This window comes from Dermacentor albipictus, chromosome 4, assembly GCF_038994185.2.
Source record: "Dermacentor albipictus isolate Rhodes 1998 colony chromosome 4, USDA_Dalb.pri_finalv2, whole genome shotgun sequence".
Taxonomy (NCBI): domain Eukaryota; kingdom Metazoa; phylum Arthropoda; class Arachnida; order Ixodida; family Ixodidae; genus Dermacentor; species Dermacentor albipictus.
This window is the reverse complement of record NC_091824.1, coordinates 82,675,265-82,701,108: the sequence shown is the minus strand read 5'-3', so window position 1 is coordinate 82,701,108 and position 25,844 is coordinate 82,675,265. Positions and strand designations below refer to the sequence as shown.

The 25,844-nt window shown below is 41.6% G+C and overlaps 1 protein-coding gene across 4 annotated transcripts in view; it reads left to right on the top strand.

Moving 5' to 3' along the window:
* The window catches only part of LOC139059172 (protein prune homolog 2-like), a 58,669-nt gene that overhangs the window by 6,504 nt on the left and 26,321 nt on the right, over positions 1-25,844 (top strand). For all 4 annotated transcript variants that reach the window (XM_070537186.1, XM_070537189.1, XM_070537187.1 and 1 more), the window contains exons 7-11: positions 1,505-1,599; positions 3,318-3,479; positions 5,058-5,211; positions 18,417-18,504; positions 24,011-24,100. In XM_070537186.1, coding sequence (XP_070393287.1) covers positions 1,505-1,599; positions 3,318-3,479; positions 5,058-5,211; positions 18,417-18,504; positions 24,011-24,100 — 589 coding nt within the window. The remainder of the gene's footprint in view (positions 1-1,504; positions 1,600-3,317; positions 3,480-5,057; positions 5,212-18,416; positions 18,505-24,010; positions 24,101-25,844) is intronic.

Sequence of the window (25,844 nt, the reverse complement as noted above, 5' to 3'; positions counted from 1 at the left end):
ATTAGAGGCCATGCAATCTCAAGTTTCTGAGATGTGGTGAAGTAAGAGGCAGCACGAAGCGTTTGCTTCCTGTTGCTTACCTATCATGACAGCATTGCGACAGCTTCATGTCATCGAGTGAGATGTGTTCATGTTTGCCTGTGTGCACATGAAACAACGCTTGTAAATTTAATTAAAGTAAGCGAATGTTTAGTGCCGTTTGTATGGCCAGTAAAACTACAAGCTGTACTTTGTGTAGTCTCTTCACTGCTTTTCACTATCGCTATCAATGCTTCGCCTTTCCGGCAAAACTGCAACCTTATTTTTCTTGGGGAGAACGAATCTCCGTATGCTTTTTACACCTTTTTTAAATAATTTGTATGCACCACCTGATAATGGCTGGGGGCGCTAAGCGCGGTCGACCATGACATCCCAAGGTTTCTGGCACCACAAGACGAGTCACATTCAAATCTTAGATGTTGTGAGTCATGCCAATGCATTGCTCTCGGTGCAATCTGTAACACACGCACTCATAATTGCACAATTATGGCCAAACCTTCTTTCGATAATTTGTTATAGCGCTTACTGACAGGATACTATCCACTGGAAGTGTTCTGAGAACCTTTGAAATAACTTCTAATGCTGAAATTTTCAAACCTCAACCTAACCAAACTTGTAAGTTAATGTTTTTCGCTGCAAGTACGGCTTCATTATATCGAGGTTTGACTGTATAAGTCCTTGCATGTGTGCAAATTCTGGATTGTATGGGCATTTTGTGAACCAGCTAGAGCTACCTCTGCTTGACCTCCATGCCCCTCTATATATACTATCTTGCTACAGTTGCTACTGGTGAAAACCATTTAGTGATATACTGATGGCCTGGTCGTGGCTTAAGAAAGTGGAGTGAAAATAAAATATTGATGCAAAGCCATGGGTGAGAGAGAGAATAGTGAGGGGAAGTGCTGGACTGTTGTCATGTGACCTTTGTGGCTTCTAGGGAGGCACAATTGAGAGAAGCTGCTAGAGAGCGTTTCACAAAAAGTTGATGTTGCTAGGCTATATTGTTGCCTGACAGTGGTGCAGAACTGTGAGTGAGAGAATTGATAGCAGATGCTAGTATATCGAATGGAGGCTTCAGGTGGCCAAATGTCTGGGGACATGTTCTTTTTCAAATTAATTTGACATCCATTTCAAGCACAACACAAGACAGTATGACAGCACAAGACAGTCATTGACGCCAATGTCAGTTTGAAAGAAAAGCATTCCAGCTTTTTGGAATGGTGCATTTCAATGTGCTGTAATAATATACACATATTTTTTGGTTTTTCTGTGAAATAAACAACACAGAAAAATTTCGTTGCACCCGAAACTGTTGGAACTGCAAAATACAGTGAAGCATGTTTCGAAATATGCCAAGCAATGTCCTAAATTAATCTTGCATAGTCACTTAGGGCATTTGCCACTGTGCTTAGCTACTCTGTGAAAGCCTCAATGTTACAAAGTGCGTGGCTTAAAATGTTTGCAGGCTTGTGTTTGGATGAGCTCCTTCGCAAGGACCTCAAGGCTGTCTGCTCATCGGCAAAGCGCATAGCGATATCGTCGGTACCTGGAGAATTAAAGGTATGTGATGTGCATATTGTGAAACTAGTGAAGCCTTGTTATAAGCCATGTGGGGAAAGCATAGTCTCAATTTACAGCTTGTAGCAAATTCACTCATTTGCTGTCTACCTAAGCCGCAGTAGCTCCTGTGCTTAGCTGCCAATGAATGTGTGCCATGTTATCTTTGCCCTGACGGCTAATGCTGGAACCATTCTCTTAACAGCTGAACCATATTATAACAAAATAGCATGGAAGCATAGCCTTGTATGTGTGTAGAGGTTGTCTTTTTTAGGTTTCTTTGTGCGGCCTGGTACAGTGAGTCATCATTATCAGTGATGCCGCGTGAACGAAACCACCCCAAGCCAAGCAGATGGTCACAGCCCCTGGATCACTGTGCAGGGCATTTATATTAGAGACCTTGCATAGGTCAGATTAGTTAGATATGGTGCAAAAACACACAATGCTGCACTATTTAATGCTCAGCAGTTCAAATATTCAGAACACTGCATCTGAATATCAAGCAAACCAAAAATTGTTTGCTCTGACTCACAAATCTGATCTTGCATTCTTTGTTGTTTCTTGGTAGCTGTAGCTCACCCACCTAAATAAAAAGTGACAAGTCAAGCTTTGCATTCACTTCACTGTAACCAATAAATTGATGTATGAGGACTTGTTGCTGTGAGCTAACAGCTTAAGTATAAGGCATTAAGCCTAATGAAAACTGTTGATGTAAAGGATTGATGGGGGTTCACAGACAATCTGATCCCTAGTCTGGGTAAGTTGAGAGATGTTATTACAATGCTGATTTGGCAACAGACAGACAATGTGTGCTGTCCACTTGTTTCATTTGTTTTGATTTGATTTGTTTGATTTGTTTAATTTGTTTTGATTTGATTTGATGAGTTTCTTGTGTTCTTTATGGTTTTTTATGTGTGCACCTTTTGTGTACTATTAGGTGTGTTGTAAATTTCTGTGAGGGAGACAGGTAAGACTATGTAGTACGTTGAACTGTGCTGGTTTGTAGTGCTTGTTTTTCACTATCAAGAAATCTATTTTGTCAAGATGCCAGTGTGTTGCAGTGTCGAATGTACTTTGTGCTTACCTCCTACACTAGCCTGTGAGCATATATTTTTTCGTTTTGAACATACTTGCCTTGGCATGGCCCAAACACCTTTATTTATAAAATAGCATACCTTCTGTGGTACCATCTCTCGCTCTCTTTCACACACATTTTTCCATTTATGAGCAGCAGAGGCACATATCTTAATTTTGTATCATCTGATTCCCTTGTTCCTACAGCTTGTGATCTTGTATGTCTCTGTATGTGACACTGACACTGTGTGTGATAGTGTGGTGATTTGGTAGACTTTGTGCATGCACGCACGTGCACACACATGCACGCACGCACTAACCTTTCCTCTTGGGAGTCTGTGCTGCTCAGCACAAGCTGGCAGGAACAGCAACGGCTGATCCAGCGGGCTCGCTAACTTGCGCATGGTAATGGAGCCCTGGACTGAGGGCCCCACTCATCTAGGAAAATTTCCTACTTGTTTTGCCAAATAAATGTTTATTCTCTCTCTCTAGCTTTAGATAGTTCCTTCTTGTCTCCCCCCCCCCCCCTTTTCTTTTGCTTTGATCTTTTCACCCCTTCTCCCCTTCCTTAGTACAGCATAGCCAACTGTAGATATCCTCCGGTTAACCTTCTTGTTTATCCTTTCCTTTCACCTCTCTCCCTCCAGAGCATCTGCCAGGAGAACACAATGGAGGCTGAACTGGGCAAGTTCTGCAAGACGCATGGCTACAGTGCCCTCATCATCCTCACCATAGCTGTAGAAGAGAAAAGCAATTCGGTTCAGAGGCAGCTGGCAGTCTTCTCTTCAGACATTATGCTCAAGCAGCAGGTAACCTGCCTCTCGTCTTGGTCACCCGAGTAACATTTTGTAGCAGACATTGCTCTTTACTGAAGGTCCGTGCATACGAGCATGCATTTTGACTGTCGGTCTTCTTACAAGACATGCCTTGCATGTGTAGTGCTCATTTGCCATTTGTCTGTTTTTTAATTATCAAGGACTCGCATCTACAGCTGTTAATGCTTCACACGAAACTTACGTCCAAGCTTGTCACATTGTACTATTAGTTTTTGCTTTGTCATGAATACAAAGAAAGAAGGTGAGAATTAACTGAATTGTTTTCTATATTTGGTGTAAGCTTATTTAATTGTTCTATTATTCAATTGCTAAAGGGTCATTTCACGGCCTTTATTTAATATTACAGTTCATTTGCCTTGCATCATAAACGCCAGTATATTACTCATATGTCCACAGCACTTTAAAAAGATGCCATAATGGGCTCCTCATTATGTCTCATCATGTAAAATAGGTAGCTGCTATTATGACTGTGGCTTTCATGAGAGCTGAATGATGCTTTGAGACTTGAAGCAACTAATGAAGTATACTCACAGTCTCTTTTTAAACATAAAGTGGATGGCAAATGCTGAAAATTTGGCAGTACTAAAAGTGGATTTAGATCAGCCCCTACCCCCTCCTCCCACCTTTTTCGACTTTTTTTTTTTTGCTAGGAGGTTGTTATTACCACTTGTGAATATGTTTGGGCTTTAATGTGGCCATGACTGTTGCTCCCATGAGCACTGCGGGTCAGTAGTGGTGCTGTTACATGCACACATTCTTTGTAATGCAACAAATAGCCATCATGGACTTTTGAATTCCTTCATCGCACAGGCAAATTTGTTTTAATGGCCTTTGCTGTAGAGGCATTCACAATACATATGAAAGATAGGAATTAGGTAGGCTGGGACATGTGCAATTCCTCGTATACATGTCATTTCGCTTTAGGGACATTTGACTGCACATATCACAAAGTGAGAGCAACAGTTAAAGCTTGCTTATAGAAAACCTGCATATTACATAGTGCATAGTCATTATGAATGATCGAGAAAAAGAAAGTTGCTGCTATCATCACATTCCTTTAATTTGTTGCTCACCTGTGCTCTTACTCGGTGTATATAGTTCTCCAAGCAGTTTTTTGAGCTGCTCCTACTGCTGCTGTTGCTGTTCGTATGCCATAACAGATGGTTATTTTACTCAGTTAAACTGGGTTATGACACTGCAATATTTGAGATTTGGCCACAACTTTGGTTTCAGTGGCAAAACCCTACAAGAGGAGGCTTTATAACAGGAGGAGTGTTTATAAGATTGCATACTTTTTCTTCTTGATGCTATGTCATCCTTTCTGTAGGGGAGTGTGGGTAGACGACCGCGGTTTAGAGTGAATGTGTGGTTATATTAATGAAAATAAGCTGTGTTTTGTGGTGTGCCCAATTTATTCTTATGCTCATAGCTGATTCCATACTTCATTATTCATTCATACTTCACTGTTCCTTGTTCCACTGACCTCAGCTGCATTTTGTGTGAAGGGTGCTTGTTCAAGTTAATTTCATACTTGTTTCTTGCATGCCACAGCTGACGTCAACGCTTTTGGCAGTGGGAGACCCTTCACTGGATCTCCAGGTTTCACACATGTCTACAGACCACCTCATCACATTTGTCCAAGGCAACACTCAAGCCTCCAGAAAAGTCATCCTTCCAGTTGTCAAAAAGTTCCTAAGCACTCTCGGTGAGTCGCAGCTCAGCACTTCTTGTTCCAGGACGTGTGGAAAACCTTAATTCATAAGGGAAGGCTCCTAAGTTGCATGTGTAACATGTAGAGTGGCTGAGTTGATGTATGTCCCTCTTGTTTCAATGACATCTACAGAAACTGGGATGAAGTTGGGCTGTTCCTGACTTATTCTGCCTTAATTCTATGTGTTGTTTTCCTGAGGCAAAGGTTTTGCAATGATAGCTGCTGTTGGGCACTTCACCTGCATTTGTGGCTCCGCTTCATGATGTTGCCATCACCATGGTAGCTCCCTGGGCCACAATTCTGTAGCGATGCCTTCCGTCTTATTCTGTGCCACTCTTGCCATGGCCAGCTGATCTCATTGATAATGGGGACGGAGCATCGCTCTGGCCATTCGCGAAGCGCAAAAAAGAGTACCATCAAAAAAGCCGTTGCTACAAAATTATGGCCATTGTGGTAATCATTATGTTGCAGTGGCTAGAATAAAATACGAGGAGCAGTCAAAAAGTTCCCGGAATTGCTTTGCCGACACTGAATGAGCGACGAGATAGCTTGCACATGCTTGGGTAGGGGGCTGGGTATGTTTGTGTGTGGGCAGAGCAGGTCTGGACAGGTTCAGTGCGCAGCCATGTCACTGCAATGTGTGACATGCCCGGTCGGTGCAATGTTGCAGTTTGAACAGCGTGCGAACATAAAGTTCATACGCAAATTGGGAAAATCAACTTTAGGGACGCTATTGGCCCTGAACCAAGTGTACGTTGATAATGCACTAAAAAAGAAAATGAAGTTTATGACTGGTTTGCACGGTTTAAGAAAGTCCAGGAGACGTTAGAGGACGACGAGCACAGCCGGAGACCGTTGACATCCCGAAACGACTTAATGATTGCCAAAGTGGAACAATTGGTTTGCTGTGATTGAAGAATGATAATTGAGGAGTTAAAGCAAGAAGTGGGTACCTCATGCGGATCAATTTATGCCATTTTACACAATGATTTGAAGATGAGATGCATTGGTGCAATGTTTTTTCTGAGGCAGCTGAACATGTATTAGATGGAATGTCGCATGACAATCGCTGGTGAGCTGTTTGAAGCAAGGATGCAGGACCTGACCTTTCTCCAACAGATCGTCAATAATGATGAGTCTTGGGTGTTAGCCTACGACCCAGTGACGAAACAGCAGTCATCGGAGTGGCACACACCAGCATCTCCCACACCAAAAAAGATCATGTATCATCAGATCCAAAGTCAAAGTGACGCTCATTTCATTCTTTGACATTGACGGTTTAGTGCACCATGAGTTCATACTGCCTGGACAATCTGCTACTGGCCATTTCTACGTGCAAGTTTTGCAGAGGGTGCTCGATGCGGTTTGAAGGACACGACGAGACAAGTGCCAAGGCAAGTGGCAAGGCAAGTGGTGTCTGCATCATGATAATGTGCCAAGCCATGCATCACTTGTGCAGCAATTTCTTGCCGAGAATAACATTCCGGTCATCTCTCAACCATCGTACTCTCCGGATCTCGCTCCAAGTGACTTTGGTGGACCCTACTCTGAAAATTAGCCTCAAGGGGATATGTTTTGCAACCACGGAGGACTTCAGAGCGAATGCAACGGCTAAGCTCCGACAGATTCCTTCTACTGCTGCTTCCAACAACGGCAGGAGCAATAGTGTGTGTGCGTGCAAAGGTCCTACTTCGAACGTGATTAGGTAAGCGTTCCCATAGGTAGTAACATTAGCATGCTGAGCCACCTTTCTGGGAACTATTTGACTGCCACTCGTACGTCTGCAAAAGTTTTAAGGAAAGGAAGCACCGCAGTCAGTTTTGAACCTGATACCTTTCCCTGAAGATCTGATGCTCTGACCAACTGCGCTGCCACAAAATTGACGAAATGTAAGCATTGAGAACTGCAGTGGCTTTCATGGCACCCATTGTGGGGCATACTATGGTGGATGAGGCAGTTGTACTTTAACGCTGAGGATAAACAAGAGAAGTCAGAAAGTTTGAATGCAACACATGTGCCAAAAAGCTGAAGGTTAAGGAGTTGCAGTACAGGATACAAAGCGGAAGAGGCAAAAGGCCATGGTTTTCCAAACATATAAAGACTGACTTCAGAAGGAGTGTTAAATGGACAAATAGTTTGAATGTCACTTCCGTGTCTTATACAAGTGATGCTGTGTGAAACACCTTTATACTGTGCACACTGGTGTGCTAGCTGGTGCTGTTAGGCCTTTGCATCTTCTGCCCCATTGCTGTGTGCTGTTTGTTTTAATAAATGGCATGTTAAATTTGCAAACACCCAACCAGATGTGCTGCGTTTGGTGACAACCTAGGAATTCAACACAACCTTAGCTCGCAAAAGCTCACTGCGCCTGTGCCTTCTGTCTCTGCATTTCGAAAAACAGTTCCCGAAGGATGCCTATCACATAAATGAGTGAATGTAATTATCTGGTGCATCTACCATATGCGCTCATGCAAGGGTCGCAAACATGTAAGGGCGGCACCCCCAACTTGCAGAAAAAATTTCCATTGGAGAAGCAATTGCGTTTGGTGCCCCGATGCCATGCATGCACATCGGTGAATATCAGTGCGCATTGCACCTCAGTTGAGCAAAATGCGTTGGAAATAATCCTGAGGGAGAATGATGATGGCAGTGGCAAACTCTCAAGCTCGCGACGCTTTGAAACTGCATACAAAAATCGTGCAGGTCTCTATCCATAATCTATTGCTAAGAAAAGAAAATATAGTGCAGACAGGTAAGATTTAGAGAGAGAATGTGTTTTGTAGATGCGATGTCAAGAGCGACTGGATGTTAAAGAGCTTATTGTGGGAATTCTGCAGGCACTAGTGTTGTAATCGTACTCTACACTTGAAGTGAAAGTATTTGTTTTAACATGTTAGCGTTAGGAGTATCAAAGTGGAATATAGCATATGCGTGTGAAGTGTGGGAAGCCAGTCATGTGGTAGAGGTAGAGAAGGGATGGGAGAGCTTAGAAGAGTGTGCATGCGTGCATGTATGTGTGTGTGTATATAAATATGTTGTGTGTCCCAGCTAACCTTAGCCAAGCTGTTCAATGAAAAAGTAGATAGAAAACAAGGAACATGATGCCAGATACAATTGTAAGCCCTAGTGTTCAGTTGTCATAGGTCTGACGACCAATGACTAGGTCTCAAAATTTTATTTTGTGCTGTGTTTTCTTCTTTTTTGTTGAACAGCTTGGGGCTCCCTATATATGTATATATATAATGCTATTACTGAAGGTGGCTTGCTCCAGACCAGTGTCAGAGGCAAAACGCGAAGAGGCAAAACGCGAGTCGAGTGAGCTCCTGAACAAGAATTTGCAACATGGTGAATGTTGTTTAAATCACGGATCTGGGACCTCAAAGAGGCGCTCGTGTGTCCCCCTTCACTGTGTCCTTGTCAATTGTGCGCGCAAAAATAGTTTACTATGAATCCGTACCAACTCGCCCAACTATCAGTTCTGCTGAATGTTAACTAATTTCTTTCCAAGTTACCACAACATTGCCGCTAAGTTTTTTCTGTATATTTTGTTTTACGGCTTGGAAAAAAAAAAAACACATAGAACTGTGGAAGCGCATTAGGCTGCTGTCATGTGGACTTGCATGAACTTGGGTGTGTTGTGGCGCAGGTGGCCACCATTGCCCAGCATGAAGTGATCGGATCCTGGGACGGGATGGTCGTGTCCAGCTTATCTTATCATCAGGCAGGCTTTCTTGTCAGCAGCATAAGTTGCCAGTATTGACAACTATCTAGTGACAAATAATTTCTTCTATGCCGTGGTGATGGGGCTTTGCTCTGATGCTTTATGATGTAGCATCCCAACATCTTTCAAAAGGTGTGGTTAGGTTGTGTAGCTAAGTGCACATTTGCATTTGTGCAGGTACGCAATTAATTCCACCAGTCAATAAGGTGAAACTGGGGGTAGCTTTATTTTTTTGGTGATGGCAACTGCAACAAGCTCATTTGCTTGGATACACTGCAACATCTCTTAGTTAAGAAGTCTGCTGTAGATCCATATGATTCCCATAAGCTAAATAGATCACCTAACTTGCTTCATAGTGTTATGAACAGGGAAATGCTCTACACCAACAACGCAAGAAGCTGTGGCTGTGTGGTAGATGTATATTTCACATGCATTCATTCTTTATGATGTGCTTCACTTCGTTTTTTGCATTTGGCATGCTGTCATGTTTGTACCTGCTGCATGAGGAACATTCACAGTATGTTTCTTTTTGCATGATTTCTGCACCATAGAAACACATTTTCTTATTAGAATGCGCATGAAGCATGTAGTCTGTTCTTAAATCATCGTAGCCACTGCCAGTCTGTTTACAGTGTGCAGTGATGTCCTATAGAAAGGGGCAGGCCTTAAGCTGCATCATTCCACCTAGCTAAGCCGGCTATAGTTTCAGTATCACACGCAGCTGTGTTATCTCCTTGCTTAATGGGCACAAATTTGCCCAATCGAGAGTTCCCGTTTCTGATGTCTGTAGTGTTTCTCCTGCCTACCTGTGTGTCATCCATGGCTCATGACAGTGCCTTGAGTCAATAAATGCAACATGCTGATAAGAAACCAGCGGCACTGAATGTGTGAGGTGTACTTCATTGCATCGCTAGTTGATTTTTTTTTTCTTGTTCTAACAAATGCACCACTTGCTGTTCTCAAGCATATGACAGTCAGCCCCCTGTGTTTTCCAGTGTCAAACAAGGAAAAACAAATTTCTTGCTCTGTTCCACAGTGCCATCTCCACTATCACCGAGACCATTACTATCAAGGCTCTTCACCATTTGGCTCCCATCACGTCGTCCATTCAGTTCATTATGTATTGTTCGACGAGGCAGACAAACAACCTTGAACGTTTTGCCTGCAGTAGTTATCAGCCACCCTATGCTTCTGCGATGCTATTCACAAACATTACATTATGCAGGGACTAGCTTTAGGTTTAGAGGAAAGTTTGCTCCATTGAGCATAACCATATCATGTTTTATCATCTACAAAATGTGTACCTTTTTACACACTTCTGCTCACTGCAAGACTGATAACAGGCACAGGGGAAGTTCTAATTATCTGTGGTAGAGCTAAGGCGTAAGCATCATGCTGTAGTTTGCACAGCATGGATAGGATAATGAAATGAAAACCTGGTGCAGTTTCAAAAACAAAATGACTGAGAAATATATTGCAGCCATAGATAGCACTTTCGTATAGTAATGCTAGCTCTGTGAGGCATTGATAAAACGCAGAAACAACACTACTGGAATGAGCATTGTGTTCCTTATGTTTCAGAAAACCATACCAAAGCATTGAAGTACACATATCATGCAAAATAAAGCATAAGTGAACCTCTTGCATGTCATGTTTTTATTTGCTTTGTACAGCCTCATTTGCTTGCTTCAGTGCATACTAATAGTATATGTTTAAGTGCTACTTTTCATCAACACATGAAGTAAGTAATGTGAACTGTAATATAAAATGGAAAAAGCGCAAGCAGCACATTTGGTTGCTGATTTGGCTTCTCTCCAGTGTCCCTTTCACTCCTGCGACATCGGCGCAGTTGACTCGTGTATCGGAGGGGTGAAAAGATGGAAGAGGGGCTTGCAGAGGCTGGAGATATGCACAGGGAGTTGCGACGAAGGCATGCCATGCATTTCGTGCAGCACAAGGGCGGGTGTTAAGAGGTGTGCGGTGTGCAAGCGAGTACGGTGGCTCGCATTTCTTTAATGTCTTAGCATTAGTAGTGCCAAAGTAGAAAAAAGTGTATGTGTGTGAAGTTGGGAAGCTGGTCACATGTTATAGGTATGTGTGTGCATGTGTGTACATGTGTACGCACACACACATGCAGTTCTATTTCACTTCTTGGAGAGGCAGGACGTGTGTTGAGTGAGCCCCCTAAAATACTTTGTAATTTGGTGAACACGGTTTCAATCGTGGATCCAGGAACTAAACAAGATGCGACGTAATGCTAATGGCATTTCTCTTGAATTTACCACTAAATCGCCACTGAATTTCTTTCTGCTTTGCCTGGATCACAAATTCCTTTTATCTTTGGCACAGCCACTCAGTAGCCAGACTGAATTGTTATAGCCAATAATGTGGCATTAGAACATTGTACTAAGTGATTTATTTTACCGTAGAACACACAGCAAAAGTTAACAGTGCATCAACTGCTCATTGCTACATCTGAGTATTGTTAAAACCAATAATGCTATAAGTGGGTTTAGCTGTATTTATTTTTGTTTGATTACAATGTTTAGATGTTTCTGCCCTCTGCTTTTCGCATGCAATCTTGTTATAACAATTATTGGTTATAACTAGGATTTTCTTGGCACTTGAATATTGTTATTTGTATGCAGAAAAATATATTTACAGCAGTAATACCTTTTTTTGGTTTAATTAGGGACCACACTTGTACTGACTATTGAAGAAAAGACAGGTAACTATCAGGGACAATTCAGACCAGTCTTAAACATAAGATCACTAAATGTTAAAAACACAACACGAATAGCCTCTCAACATCTTCATCGTTTCTTTTCAAACAAGTTTTCCAAGCCTGAATGGCTGCTGTAGACTAGTTTTCAGAAATGCTAAATAGATAATTGCCGCAAGAAAGATCAGAAGTTCTGAAAAAAGAAAAAAAAATCAGGTCAAGGGCTTGTGTGCCGTGTACATGGTAAAGAGCCCCTCAAAAAAAAAAAAATAGAAGAAAAAGGTTGTAGCATAAAAGATAAAACTGCTACATGATTAAGCTCACAAAGATACTAAATGACTACAAGTGAATATCGCAGGTTATCGCACAGACTTTCTCTGCAACACCTATACCAAAGTTGGCATTAATCATTTTGTTTCTGCGTTGCTTCAAAAACTTCTGTTGTTTCACTTCTAATAATGTGCAGTAGTTTGTTCAGCAGATATCAATATTCAAGAATGCCAAATAGTTAATTTCCAAATATGAATATGAATAGTTTTTGCATAATATTTTATTTGTAGTTGAAACTTGGAATATTTGCTCACGTCTATAGTTACTCTGTTCTAATGTATCCCTTGATTGTAATGCTGTGTGAATTATGAAAACTGATAATTTCGCGTATCCGAAGGTGCGATGGTGATCTGTTCTTACTTAGTAAAAAAAAGAACATTTATTGCATCCATGCTACAATGGACCAGGCAAGCCTCATTGTTGCTGTCGGAGGCCTGCTTATCACTGTCAACAATCCATAGCATCCAATCTTCAGATCTGTCTTTGGCATTTGAGGTATTGCATTTCTTGAACACATTGCTTAAGGAGCGGGCACAAAGCTACCACAGCTCCTACAGCAGCAGCAATATGTAAATTATAGAAATTTTATTGCCAATGGCAATAGCCTGTCACTATTGCAGTTTTGGCATCATACTCGAATCTAGAGCGTGCATTGTTTCTGAGTACATTTTTTTAAGAAAAAGAAAAGTACGTGTTAGGATAGCGTAAAACTTTGCAACAAGATACTCCACGAAACAGGCGAGCACGGGAAGCTTGAGAGTCCATGTCACTATCTTCTCGTGTTCATCTTTTTTGTGGAGTGTCTTTTTCCTAAGTGTTATCAACCAGCTAGTGCAGCAACAAGTTTTATAGGATCAAGTAATTATGATAATTACTGTGCTGCATGTATACTTGAGGGTGAGTTAAAAAATTGTCTGATGGTAAAAAATGTTTTAGTCAATTGTAAACAAGAGATAAGAGTTAATGGATAATACTATCATCAATCAGGTGATAGAGAAATGTGCGGAATATAACCAACCCTTATATACAGCTTTCATTGATTATGAGAAAGCATTTGATACTGTCGAAACCTCAGCAGTCATGGAGGCATTACGGAATCGGTGTAGACGAGCCGTATGTAAAAATACTGAAAGATATCTATAGCGGCTCCATAGCCACCGTAGTCCTCCATAAAGAAAGCAACAAAATCCCAATAAAGAAAGGCGTCAGGCAGGGAGATACGATCTCTCCAATGCTATTCACAGCCTGTTTACAGGAGGTATTCAGAAACCTCGATTGGGAAGAATTAGGGATAAAAGTTAATGGAGAATACCTTAGTAACTTGCGATTCGCTGATGATATTGCCTTGCTTAGTAACTCAGGAGACCAATTGCAATGCATGCTCACTGACCTGGAGAGGCAAAGCAGAAGAGTGGGTCTAAAAATTAACCTGCAGAAAACTAAAGTAATGTTTAACAGTCTTGGAAGAGAACAGCAATTCACAATAGGTAGCGAGGCACTGGAAGTGGTAAGGGAATACATCTACTTAGGGCAGGTAGTGACGGCGGATCCGGATCATGAGACAGAAATAATCAGAAGGATAAGAATAGGCTGGGGTGCGTTTGGTAGGCATTATCAGATCATGAACAGCAGGTTGCCATTATCCCTCAAGAGAAAAGTGTATAATTGCTGTGTCTTACCAGTACTCACCTATGGGGCAGAAACCTGGAGGCTTACGAAAAGGGTTCTACTCAAATTAAGGACGACACAACGAGCTATGGAAAGAAGAATGATAGGTGTAACGTTAAGGGATAAGAAAAGAGCAGATTGGGTGAGGGAACAAACGCGAGTTAATGACATCTTAGTGGAAATCAAGAAAAAGAAATGGGCATGGGCAGGACATGTAATGAGGAGGGAAGATAACCGATGGTCATTAAGGGTTACGGACTGGATTCCAAGGGAAGGGAAGCGTAGCAGGGGGCGGTAGAAAGTTAGGTGGACGGATGAGATTAAGACGTTTGCGGGGACGGCATGGCCACAATTAGTACATGACCGGGGTAGTAGGAGAAGTATGGGAGAGGCCTATGCCCTGCAGTGGGCGTAACCAGGCTGATGATGATGATGATGATGATGACCTTGGTAACTTGTGATTCGCTGATGATATTGCCTTGCTTAGTAACTCAGGAGACCAGTTGCAATGCATGCTCACCGACCTAAAGAGTCAAAGCAGAAGGGTTGGTCTAAAAATTAATTTGCAGAAAACTAAAGTAATTTTTAACAGTCTCGGAAGAGAACAGCAGTTTACGATAGGTAACGAAGTACTGGAAGTGGTAAAAGAAATACATCTACTTAGGGCAGATAGTGACCGTGGATCCAGATCATGAGACGGAAATAATCAGAAGAATAAGAATGGGTTGGGGTGCGTTTGGCAGGCATTCTCAGATCATGAACAGCAGGTTGCCATTATCCCTCAAGAGAAAAGTGTATAATTGCTGTGTCTTACCAGTACTCACCTATGGGGCAGAAACCTGGAGGCTTACGAAAAGGGTTCTACTCAAATTAAGGACGACACAACGAGCTATGGAAAGAAGAATGATAGGTGTAACGTTAAAGGATAAGAAAAGAGCAGATTGGGTGAGGGAACAAACGCGAGTTAATGACATCTTAGTTGAAATCAAGAAAGAGAAATGGGGCATGGGCAGGACATGTAATGAGGAGGGAGGATAACCGATGGTCATTAAGGGTCACGGATTGGATTCCAAGGGAAGGGAAGCGTAGCAGGGGGCGGCAGAAAGTGGGCGGATGAGATTAAGAAGTTTGCAGAGACGGCATAGCCACAATTAGTACATGACCGGGGTTGTTGGGGAAATATGCGAGAGGCCTTTGCCCTGCAGTCGGCGTAACCAGGCTGATGATGATGATGTTGATGAGGCGGAGGAGGAGGAGGAAACAAACGAGTGTTGGTTTTGACAATGACGGCTCAACTTTTCCATAGACATCATTTATCTGTTAGTATGTACAACATGACAGTCAGCTTGTGTGATTGCATTTTGATAACTAACGGGTACATGTGACAGATATTATAAAATGTGACTGCAGAGACATCAGCACAAGTGGAAAAGCTTCTTGTCTGCAGTGCAAATCAGTGAACTGGTTTTGATATCTGGCCCACCCTCTGGCCTTTACCTCCCAGAGTAACTCCTTTAGCATACCCATAGGGGTGGTCCGATGAGTGCTATATCTGGAGCAGGAAGGGATGGGAGGGAAAATGCAGGCATGCTGTAGCAAGCTGTTATGTCATGTCATGTCACGGTAAGGCCAGTGGGACGTGCAGAGCAACACACCCAGAATGTGTAGCTGCTCAGAGTCGGTGGAGTATGAGTATGAGTATAGTGTTTTGTGGCGCAAGGGCCAAATATGACCAAAGAGCGCCAAGAGTCCGTGGAGATCCGTCATGGTAGAGTGTGCAAAGAACATGTTGGTCAAAGCAAAGTGGCAACAATTAGTGCCTCACAATCAATTAGATGCATAAAAAACGACTTGGAGCGTAGTGTGTGCACATAACTGTTGGCAATGGGCGATGTCAGGTCCTTGCATGTTTCAAATGGTTGTCAAGGTGTTGACACATAACCAAGCAGAAGTGCAGCGTTTGAATAAATAGGCCTGGGACCAAACAGTGGCACCAGTACCTCCTTTCACCGGCCATGTGAAGAACTAATATTTTTCATCTCCATTTTTTTTTACACTCTATCATTGGTGGCTACCAAAGGTAATATTTCTTGTCTTGCAGCACTTAAGATCATGATGTAGTTTGTGCAGCGCTCAAAATTGGACGAAGGGAGAGGAAGGCGCATGCAGGACATGGGCCGATTCTGAACTGACTTTTTATTTTGGGAAACACGAAGAAGGAAATCAATCCGTATATCTTATAACGTGTGAAGACCCCCCCTCCCCCATTCCGGTGTGTTGCTGTCTTCCGGGCACATTATCAAAGGTGAAGTATGTCAGCGGCACATATCTTACGCTGCCACACGTGCTGATCAAATATTCAAATTCTTTGACCAATAGCCGAATTGATGATCAACTGACAGAGCCTTCTCTTTTTCTTCTAATGTGAAAGGCTTCAATTACTTCTCGTGCAGACTATGCTCGGTACCTCGATAAGACCACGGTGTCGCTGAAATGTGGTGTACAACCGTATTCTTGCCAGTGAACTGCTAGGTGAGATGGCTTGGTATCGGCCAGCGATCGTTTGTGCTCACTCAGCCTCTCGTTAATGCAAAATTTGATCAGCGCGTGCAGCAATGTAAGATAGGTGCCGCTTACGCACTTCAAATTTGATAGCGTGCCCAGAAGACAGCAACGCATCGGAGGGTTCTTCACATGATATATACAGGTTGCTTTCTTTCTTCATGTTTTCCAAAATAAAAATCAGATGAGAGTCAGCGCATGTCCTGTGTGCACCTTCTTCGTCCTTTGTCCACTTGTCTGAGCGCTGCACAAACTACATTGTGAATGCATACCAACTCACTCAGTTTCCTATCCTAAAGCACTTGAGAGTTCGAAGCGCCTGTTGCTGCCAACAACAAATAACTATTGTTAACGATTTGTCTTATCATTTGAACTGTTGCCGCAATTGATTTTAGTGCATGTGTTGCACATCTTATGCCAAATTATGGAACCATTTCAGCTGATCTTTTTTTTGCATGCATTAAAAAAAAATTATATCAGGCCACTGCAAATCAAAGTGTTTGAAGACATCACAAGCTTGGGATTAGAGCATTCTGTCAAATGTGGGGCATCAGTGTTATGCTAATGGTGTCATCACCACCTCCTCAATGTTGATGGAATGGTCAAGAGTATAGGTTGCAAGAAAATGCTTGCCTGTCTAACAGAGAACTCTCTTCAGGAGTAAGGTGCTGGTTCCTCTGCCTGATCGTACAGCTTTCAGCTTATTGATTTTGGAGCACTGTTAAAGCACAATCGGGGCTGTGAATAACTCTACTTCCATCCAGTCCACCTAGTGACAATTCGTCCCGCAGGGAATGTTGATTTCCAAGATGCCCATAGCACAGTGTAGTAGAGATGCAATGCTTTCTGCTTCTCTTTTGCCCTGTCAACATATATGCTTTCCTGGCTTTCTTACATGGTGGTTGCGTCATTTCCATCGGCAACACCTTTCAACTTTTCAAAAAAACTTATTTTTTAAAATTATGTAAATAATATAAAAAAGTATGTTCTCATCCCAAAGCATGCTGCAACCTGATGTAAATGTATGTCAGCAAGTTAACCTCAAAAGGGACACGAAAGAGTAAACAAGGTTGAGCTGTATTAGTAATCAATATCTCTACAATACCAAGAACACTTTTACCATCAGAGATGGCATGGGTAGCCAGAAAAGATGCAAAAATGAAAGATTGGTGGCGATGCCACCTTGATGTTCCCGTGGGCCAGCCTGCCATGACGTCGTGAATTTTGATGGCACACGCTTAGGTCTACTCAGTTTTATATTGCCCAAGATGGACTACATCACGTTCTAAAGGTGATAAATACTAAACTGGCCAAAATTTGAGAACTACCACATTCACCCAAATTGAAGATACCTTGAAATCTACGACATCGCATTGACATACCACTACTGGAGTTTAAGTACGGAATTCAAGAAATGGAACTTTCACTTTACTTTTTTTCTTCAAGTAATCAACCTTTTACCAAGAAATTAATGAAAACAGAGCTTTAAAACAGTGCTTTGTGAGTCTAAACATGTAGTGTTTCTTTAGTTTCCTTTCAGAGCAATATAACTGGTTGGAATATCTCTTTCAATTTCAGCATAATTACTGGCTATTGTAATGTGAGGGCCTAACTAAGGAAGTAATGATGGTTAACTGTATTGCAGCCATAGACTTCACTTTTGACTTAGAGAAGATCACCATCAAGTAAAAAATAAGCTGTAAAAATAATAATTTCGCCTACTTCTGTTCTAGCTTTTTTTGCTGCCGATTTTCACTTTTCAAGCCATAACTTTCTTGCATTCACTGTATTACCTAATGTCCTGTTGTTCATACTGATTTAATATTGAAGCTGCTTTTTATTTAGCAAGTATGGCTAAATTTAAAATTCGATGCTGCGCAAATAAATATGGCAGTGAAGTTGTACATTGTGACTCGTTTTGTTTTCATTCGTTTTTGTCCCTTTATGTTCCCATTGGGCAGCAGAACACATTTAGTGTGTTTCTTTCATGTGGGCACAAGAAAACGTGGCAACTTCAAGAACAATTACTTGGGTTACCATTACAATCACAGGACCATGCTTTCAGCAACATTATAGCAGGGACAATGTGCCAGTATGGAGCGCAAAGTGCAAATCTGCTCTGTTCTCAAATCAGCAAGCCATTTTTTAAAATTGGCTACTACATTACATCCTTGTTATCTTATTGCCTTTACACAGATGATAACATCATGCCCAAGATGAATGAGCATTGCCCCCAGACAAATGGATCTCTCAGCGTAAACAATCAACCTTGTGCACCAACAACGTAAGTGAAGTGATACAACTGCTGCTTCACAATGTGTTGGCTACATCAACGATGTACAGTGCTCACAGAATTAAACTCTTCAATTTAGAGCTAACTAATGCTCATACTTTTGTTTTCACCGACTGTAGTTCGTGTCACATCGGTGTAATTTTGGTGCATACACTTAGATCGGAGTCCATGTCACCTTTGGTGACCAGCATCCTAGCGACATGACATGGCACTCTTGTGTACTTTGCACATATGCAGGGTTCCACTAAACGCTCCCTGTCGCATTTCGTTCTGTGAGCACTGTACATTATGTGGTTTTTGAGTTGGTGTTACATGGCAATGCGTGGTTTCGCATTCAGACATTACTAGGAATTGCATGACACATTGGCACTGCTAAATGTAAATATGTACCTGTGAAGAGTCAGAAATAACACTGAATTTGTTTTCAAGCAGTGTATATACTACTTGTGACATTTATTTGAAGCCGACGTATAAATATGTACAAAGTAGCTTGACATTGAGCCTAGTTGCCAAGCCTGTGGCCTCTTCAACGCAAATTTGAGGTGTTTCCAATCATATTGCTGATGGAAGCATACATTGTGTCATGGTTGCATTAGTGCCTAGCTATGGTGTTTAGGGTTGACTCTATTGTTCACAAACATACAGATTCACCACGAGTCCACTCGGAACATTTCTTCTGCATCGAGTAGGGTGTGTGGACACTGCTGCCTGATTGATTGAAGTAGTCTTTTAGCTTCAGTGTCGCTTCTTGGCAACCCCTGAAAATCTATCTTCTATAGTTGTCTGAGATGCACCCCTTCGCTAATGCGACTTTCGATAGATGCTGCAAAATTGCATCTTGTGGATCACCCAGGACCTTTATTGAAGTGCAGTGATTATTTCAATATCGGGCAGTAGCACCTTCCATATAGTAGTCAAAGGAAGGGAGAGGTCAGTAAGTGGACACTGCTAGAAGTGCATTGCAGCACAGCTGGTGTTGGAGTCTGTTGGCCTCAAGCAGTGCACATAGCTGCTAGTATTTTTGACTAGCTTTTATTGTCAGTTGGTCTTGTAGCTCCCATTTTGTTTTACTTGTTGCTGACAGCAGGCAGTGGCAGCTCGATGATGATCTTGTTGGTGCATTATGATAGTTATCGATAAATTGTGTATGGGACATATGCTTCAGCGAGGTTTTCAAATGTAGATGTAGAGTGAATTTCATTTTTTATTCCAGTGCAGGTGTGCATACTGCAAAGAAGTAAGCATGGCCTGGTGCCACATCACTTATGTGCGTGACAAGTAATCGAATAAATGCATTGTGGAACATATGCTGGAACTTTGTGCTGTGTTGTGCTTGATGTTGATGCAGCACGAGCTGTCAACACGTCACAAACAGTTGATCTCCGAGAACTATCTAGGACTGTTTACAGTATGAGGGGCGGCAGGAATTCACTTAGCTCTTTCATTTAGGAGGCTGAGTGTCACAGAAAAGAAAGGGGGAACTAAAGAAATGCTATTGAATAAACAATAAGATTCACTTAATTTATGCTTCTTGGAGGAGGAAGCTTTTGTGTAACTTTTTCGTGCCCACACTTCTTTTGATAATCATTCTTTATTTTTTTTCAGCATTTTCCACATCATTAAAATGCTTGAAGGTTTCAGGCTGTTGTCGAAATATCAAATAATGTTCACAGTGCAGCTGTCAGGGAAGAAGTTTAGAATTACTTCTGTCTAGACTAAAGAGTGCAGTGAGGCCCAGGAATACATTTGGATCTTGACAAGATCGCATTTGTTCAGAATTTTGAAGCGATATGAATTGTGAAGGAAGTTTTGACTAGAACATGTTACGTACAATGCAATCCATTTTGCGATGATTCAAATACTCCCCCTGTTACTGCCGATAAGAATTTCTGGGGTGGGAACCTGATAATGACAACAGGGATGGAAATGCTGCGCCAATTGCATCATTGTGTGCCAAACCACCGAGCTGTGGCAACTTGCGCCAAAATACTAACTTCAAATGAAGTCTCTTAAATTTTGTGGGATGTTGATGTTCAATGGCAATCGCACAGCCATGTGTCGGCGAGCGTTTAGTCCTAGAGGCCAATCTAAAGCAATCTGTTTCAACGTCAACGTCTTTGGAGTGAGGCTGTGTTTGGTGGCACATTGTAACTTAGCCGAAGGAAAACGAAAACAATTTTGCTGTACAATGCGGTGCAAATGTTTTATATAAGTGTGATGTGTTTGCATACTCTGCGAACTAGCTAAAGATCATTTGAACTGGCACTCTTTTTATGGCACAGTTGGGAAAGAAAGCTGCATTCTCAGCTGAATGAATAAGTTGTATGGTGTGTTGTTATACATTTTAAGGCTTGCTTGTATGCCCTATTGGTAAATCTGCAATGGCAGCCATAATCATCACTCATATTTGCACTCTGGGTACTCTATATTCTGCACAACCACATCATACAAAATCAGACTTTTGCAGCCGCAAAATGCAGATCGAGTACGTAAAGTTTTGGTTATAGTCTGCCATGGCACCCGAATGGCTGTTGTAAAGGGGTCAGAGAATATGTGAATGACGGAAATTGCATTTGCGACAAAGATGTACATGACACGTCTTGTGCAGGTTGAGTCTGAAAATTCTAGGAAACCATTGTTTAGTGTTCAAAATATTGGTTGCCATTTTACATTGACTTTATAGGGCAGCCCTAATAATTGAGCTTGTGCAATATATTGGTCAGCGACGCTGATCGCAAAGCCACTGAAGACTTTTTTCCCTTTATTTTTTTTCATAAATGTCGGTTCTTTTTTCTTTCTTCCTGCCAAGTTATGTGGAATACTGGCAAGCATGCTATGACCAAGAATGTAACTTTGCATTTATTCTGTGGTACTCTGCTAGCCGACTGAATGCCACAAAGAATTTTAAAAATAACTGATGGCATTACTCGAAAGGCGGTAACTGTATCTTAATGGGTGTTGGTCATGGTTGTCTCAGTCAGTATTTCTGGTTCATTGTGCATGAATGCATCTAATTAGCTAACTTTATAAACTTACCTTGCCAACGACATGTCAATGAAAAAATTGTGCAGGATGTTGAAGCATGAGCGGCAACTGAATTTAAAGCGACCTAGAATTTGCTATATCCAATACCCTTATCTAATAAGCGAGGTAATTAATGTTAGCTAATTAAGCTGAAATATTAGTTGCTTATGCACAGCGAAAAAAAAAAAAATTCTTGACTAGCATTAACAAAAGCCTATTAACATGCTATGGGTGCTGTTTATGTACGTATCTTGGTTTTTCTTTTCTTGGCCACGTTTAGTTTGCACGTCCGGTATGTAACCTAATAGTGATTTCAGAGGGATGCAAAGGGGTTTCCTTTGTCGGGTGTATGAAATTTTTTTTCCTTTAGTGAACTTTCTTCCACCTTGACTTAATAGTTCTGTGGAAACCCGCAAGGTGGAGGGCAGTAATTAGTAAAAGGAAAATTAGACATCCACCCAATCGTTGCAATTGCTACAAAGGAAACCCATATGGGTTCCTCGAAAGAAAAGCCTCGCAGTTGAAGAAAAATTCATCCTGGTCTGGGACTCGAAACCAGGACCACCACCTGCTACAAAGGAAACCCCAAACAGGTTCCTCAAATGGGTTTCCTTCGTAGCGATTGCTACGATTGGGTGGATGCCTCATTTTCCCTTCATTAATTACTTCCGTCCACCTTGCGGGTTTCCGCAGAAAAATTATGTCAAACTCTTGCCTTTGCTTCGAGTTGTCGATAAATTTGACTTCGCCCTGCCATATGCTAGCCACCTGATTAGCTCAGATGGTAGAGCGGCTGTCCCGGAAAGGCATTGGTCCTGGGTTCGAGTCCCAGACCAGGACAAAATTTTCCTTCAACTGCAAGGTTTTTCTTTGTATGGGTTTCCTTTGCAGCAATTGCTACGATTGGGCCATTTTCCCTTCATTAATTCCTCCACCTTGTGGGTTTCTGCAAAACTGATTCTCCATGACCTAATAGTGTTCTGCAAAGTCAAATAAATAACACCTTTTCTTGATTTGTCTGTATTTCACTCATGTCGAGCCTTACCTAGCATACTACAAAACATGTTATCTTCTGCTCCAAAACAAACAATTCCTGCTCCAAACCTGCTCCAATGTGCCAAATTTGCTGCTCCTAGAGCTGCTCCAAAACTACCTTGGCCGCTTCCATCCCTGTGACAGTGAAAGTACAGATATGCACGAAGACAAGAAACCATCAGCAGCCAAGATGATAAAAGCCTTCAACATCCTGCGACATGCAGTGAATCAGAATCAGAATTTTATTATTTATATTTATTAGAAGTTGGGTCACATTACAAGTACTTATTATACATAAGGAGGTCCCATAGTCAAAGACTGTATCGGGACCTCCTGTACAAAAACAGTTATTATAGTTAACATCTCAAAGCAACAGTAGCATATAGTAAGGAAGTATACAAGCAATAAGAAAAGAACGGTTACAGAACAAAATACAGAATTGATTACAAATAATAACATGGTTTAGCATATCTCATGGTAGCAGGAAAAATTGTGCGGGAACAAAATATCGCCAGTTTATTTACAACAACAACAAAAAAAGGGGGAACAACGACCAACTACAGTAATCCTTGTCGTTAATCTGGAAATAAAAAATGCATTTTTAGTTCTCTTTTAAATTGTAATAAAGACCTTGCGTTTTTCATTATGAGAGGAAGAGTGTTTCAAATTGATATGGAAGTGAATTCTACAGTCTGTGTACCATAGTTAGTGCGGATTCTTGGTAGAAGAAAATTGTTATTCAACGCAAATCTGGTGGTACTATGAATCATTTGGTTAGATGGTGAAAATGGGATCGATGGTAGCTCATTATTTGCAAATCTGTAGAAAAAAATACCTAGGTTGTATTTAGTAAGTCCAGAAATGGTGAGGATGTTATTCTCGTGTAGTAGGGAAGTGGCATTAGAAAAGCGTGGGCTGTAAGTAATTATTCCAATGGCTCGGTTCTGAACTGTCTGGAGAGACGCAATATGAGTATTATATGTTTCCCCGACATATTATGCCACAAGTAATGTGAGAGTGGACAAAAGATAGCGAAAACATAGGTGAAGAAAGGAGTGCCAAGTTTTATGCATTCCAAATGGGTCTAAGAACATCTGACTTCTTCAATTGAAAGTCAGCACCGTAATCATTAATCTCTTAGCTTCACTTTGGTGCTCCGATTGGGATTTGTTTATGGGTCATACAACTTTTAGATATTTTCCAAGATCCTCAGAAATTTGTACGATTGACATTTTACTGTAGTGCCAATTGATGGCGAGGAGGAAAAACTATGGTGGATCTCAGAGAAAAAGTTAGGGTATGGTGGTTATATCTGGGAATCGCCATTCGTGTCTCAGAGAGCAAATAACTGCACTGGCCCTAGTGCTCTCTCATTTGTACAGGGCACCAGTCAATTGTAGTGGACTTGTTCATTTGGTGTTCCTTAATGCCATTTCAGTGCAAGCAGTCCTGAGGACACAGCCTTGCGGGACCCCCCTTTCTCACCTTCGGATTCTTCAAATAGCATGTCTGAAACTGCAAAAGATGGGTAATAATGTCATTCCTGTATGTTATCTCTTGTCAGTTTGCTATGCCAGTGTTTCCTTACATGCTATCTCTTTGTATTTCTGCCATCATCGCTACAACCGAAGTGGGAAGTATTACTGCTTGTTCAATGCACTGTAGTGATTGTTGTTTTGCCCAGTAATTGGAATCTTTGCTACTAATACATTGAGCCTAATGTTAGACCATATTACTTTCACTCATTGGTGACTGCTTGCAAAGATTGCTTGCTGTTTGCTGAAGGTGCAGTCCTTTGATGCGACATTCAGTTCTATATGAAATTGGTATTCACAAAGTTGGCTTATGGGAGCTTCAAGTCCTATATTTAGGCTATGACATCTCTTCATAATTCTTGTATGTACCTGCTCACCGTGATGTTACAGATTACGGAAGCACATGGTTGAGGTTAGTTAATTTAATGCATAAATTCCTAATCTGGAAACAATTACAACAGTAATACATTATTATGCAAAAATATCATGCAATATTTTACATCAAAATTGGCAGTAGTCTGGATGCCAGTTACAGTGCAATATTCTCTTAATAAGGAAAGAAGTTTGGTATGTAATATTTCAAATAGCAAGCTTTTCATTGAACTATAATATACTGGGTGTTCAAAATTAAGTTTTATGGTTTTCTTAAAATTAGGCATTGGGAGGCACATGAGGACCACCTGTGCAGATAGGTTATGCGGCCAGGGGGACACGAGGTGAGGGGATAATTATCGCTGTCAGCAGCCCAATTAACTAAAATTGACTCATTAATTTTTATTGACTGCAGTAAGTGCGTATGTTGGTGCAAGAAAGTTAGAGGCAGTCATGTTTCTACACAGTTTTACTTGGAAGAATTCTTCTAGCTCATCTGTGCTCCGAGATACCAGACTCCAAATTTTAATTGTTGTTTGCATGGCTACGCATGCAAGAGAGTGAGGATTGGCGCAAAGCTCCTCCCTGATGTGACACTGCTGTTGCATGCGGTGTTTAGTCTGACAACGGGGCGGAGGCATAGGCAAAGATGATAACTGTGCCTCTTTCCCTCTCGGCTGGCAAAATCAAGATATGACAGTGTGGTGTGCCGTGCAGTTATCGCTCTTGATTTCAATAAAACTTGCAGTACTTGGAAATCAGCAGTCACGTTATTTGCGTAGCCCAGGCAAAGACCATGCCATTATGCATGGTCCTTAGTCACCATTATGCATGCGCATGTCCCTCCGGCTTCTCGGCTCACGCCATTATCTCGGCATGGCAGCTGCCACAATCATTACAGGCTGCGTGGTTGCCTGTTACAACAGTGGTTCCAGGTTCTTGAATATAATATTTTGCCAGCCGAGAGGGGAAGGGGGACAGTTATCATATTTGCCAATGCCCCCGCCCTGTTGCCAGACTAAACGCTGCATGTAACAGCGGTGTTACATCAGGGAGGCGCTTTGCGCCAATCCTCACTCTCTTGCATGCATAACCATGCAAACAACAATTAAAATTTGGAGTCTGATATCTCGGAGCACGAAACGCACTAGAAGAATTCTTCCAAGTGAAACTGTGTAGAAACAAGACTGCCTCTAACTTTTCCACACCAACATACACACTTACTGCAGTCAATAAAAATTAATTATTCAATTTTAGTTAATTGGGCTGCTTACAGCAATAATTATCATCTCACTTTGTGTCCCCCTGGCCACATAACTTATTTGCAAAGGTGGTCTTCGCGTGCCTCCCAGTGCCTAACTTTAG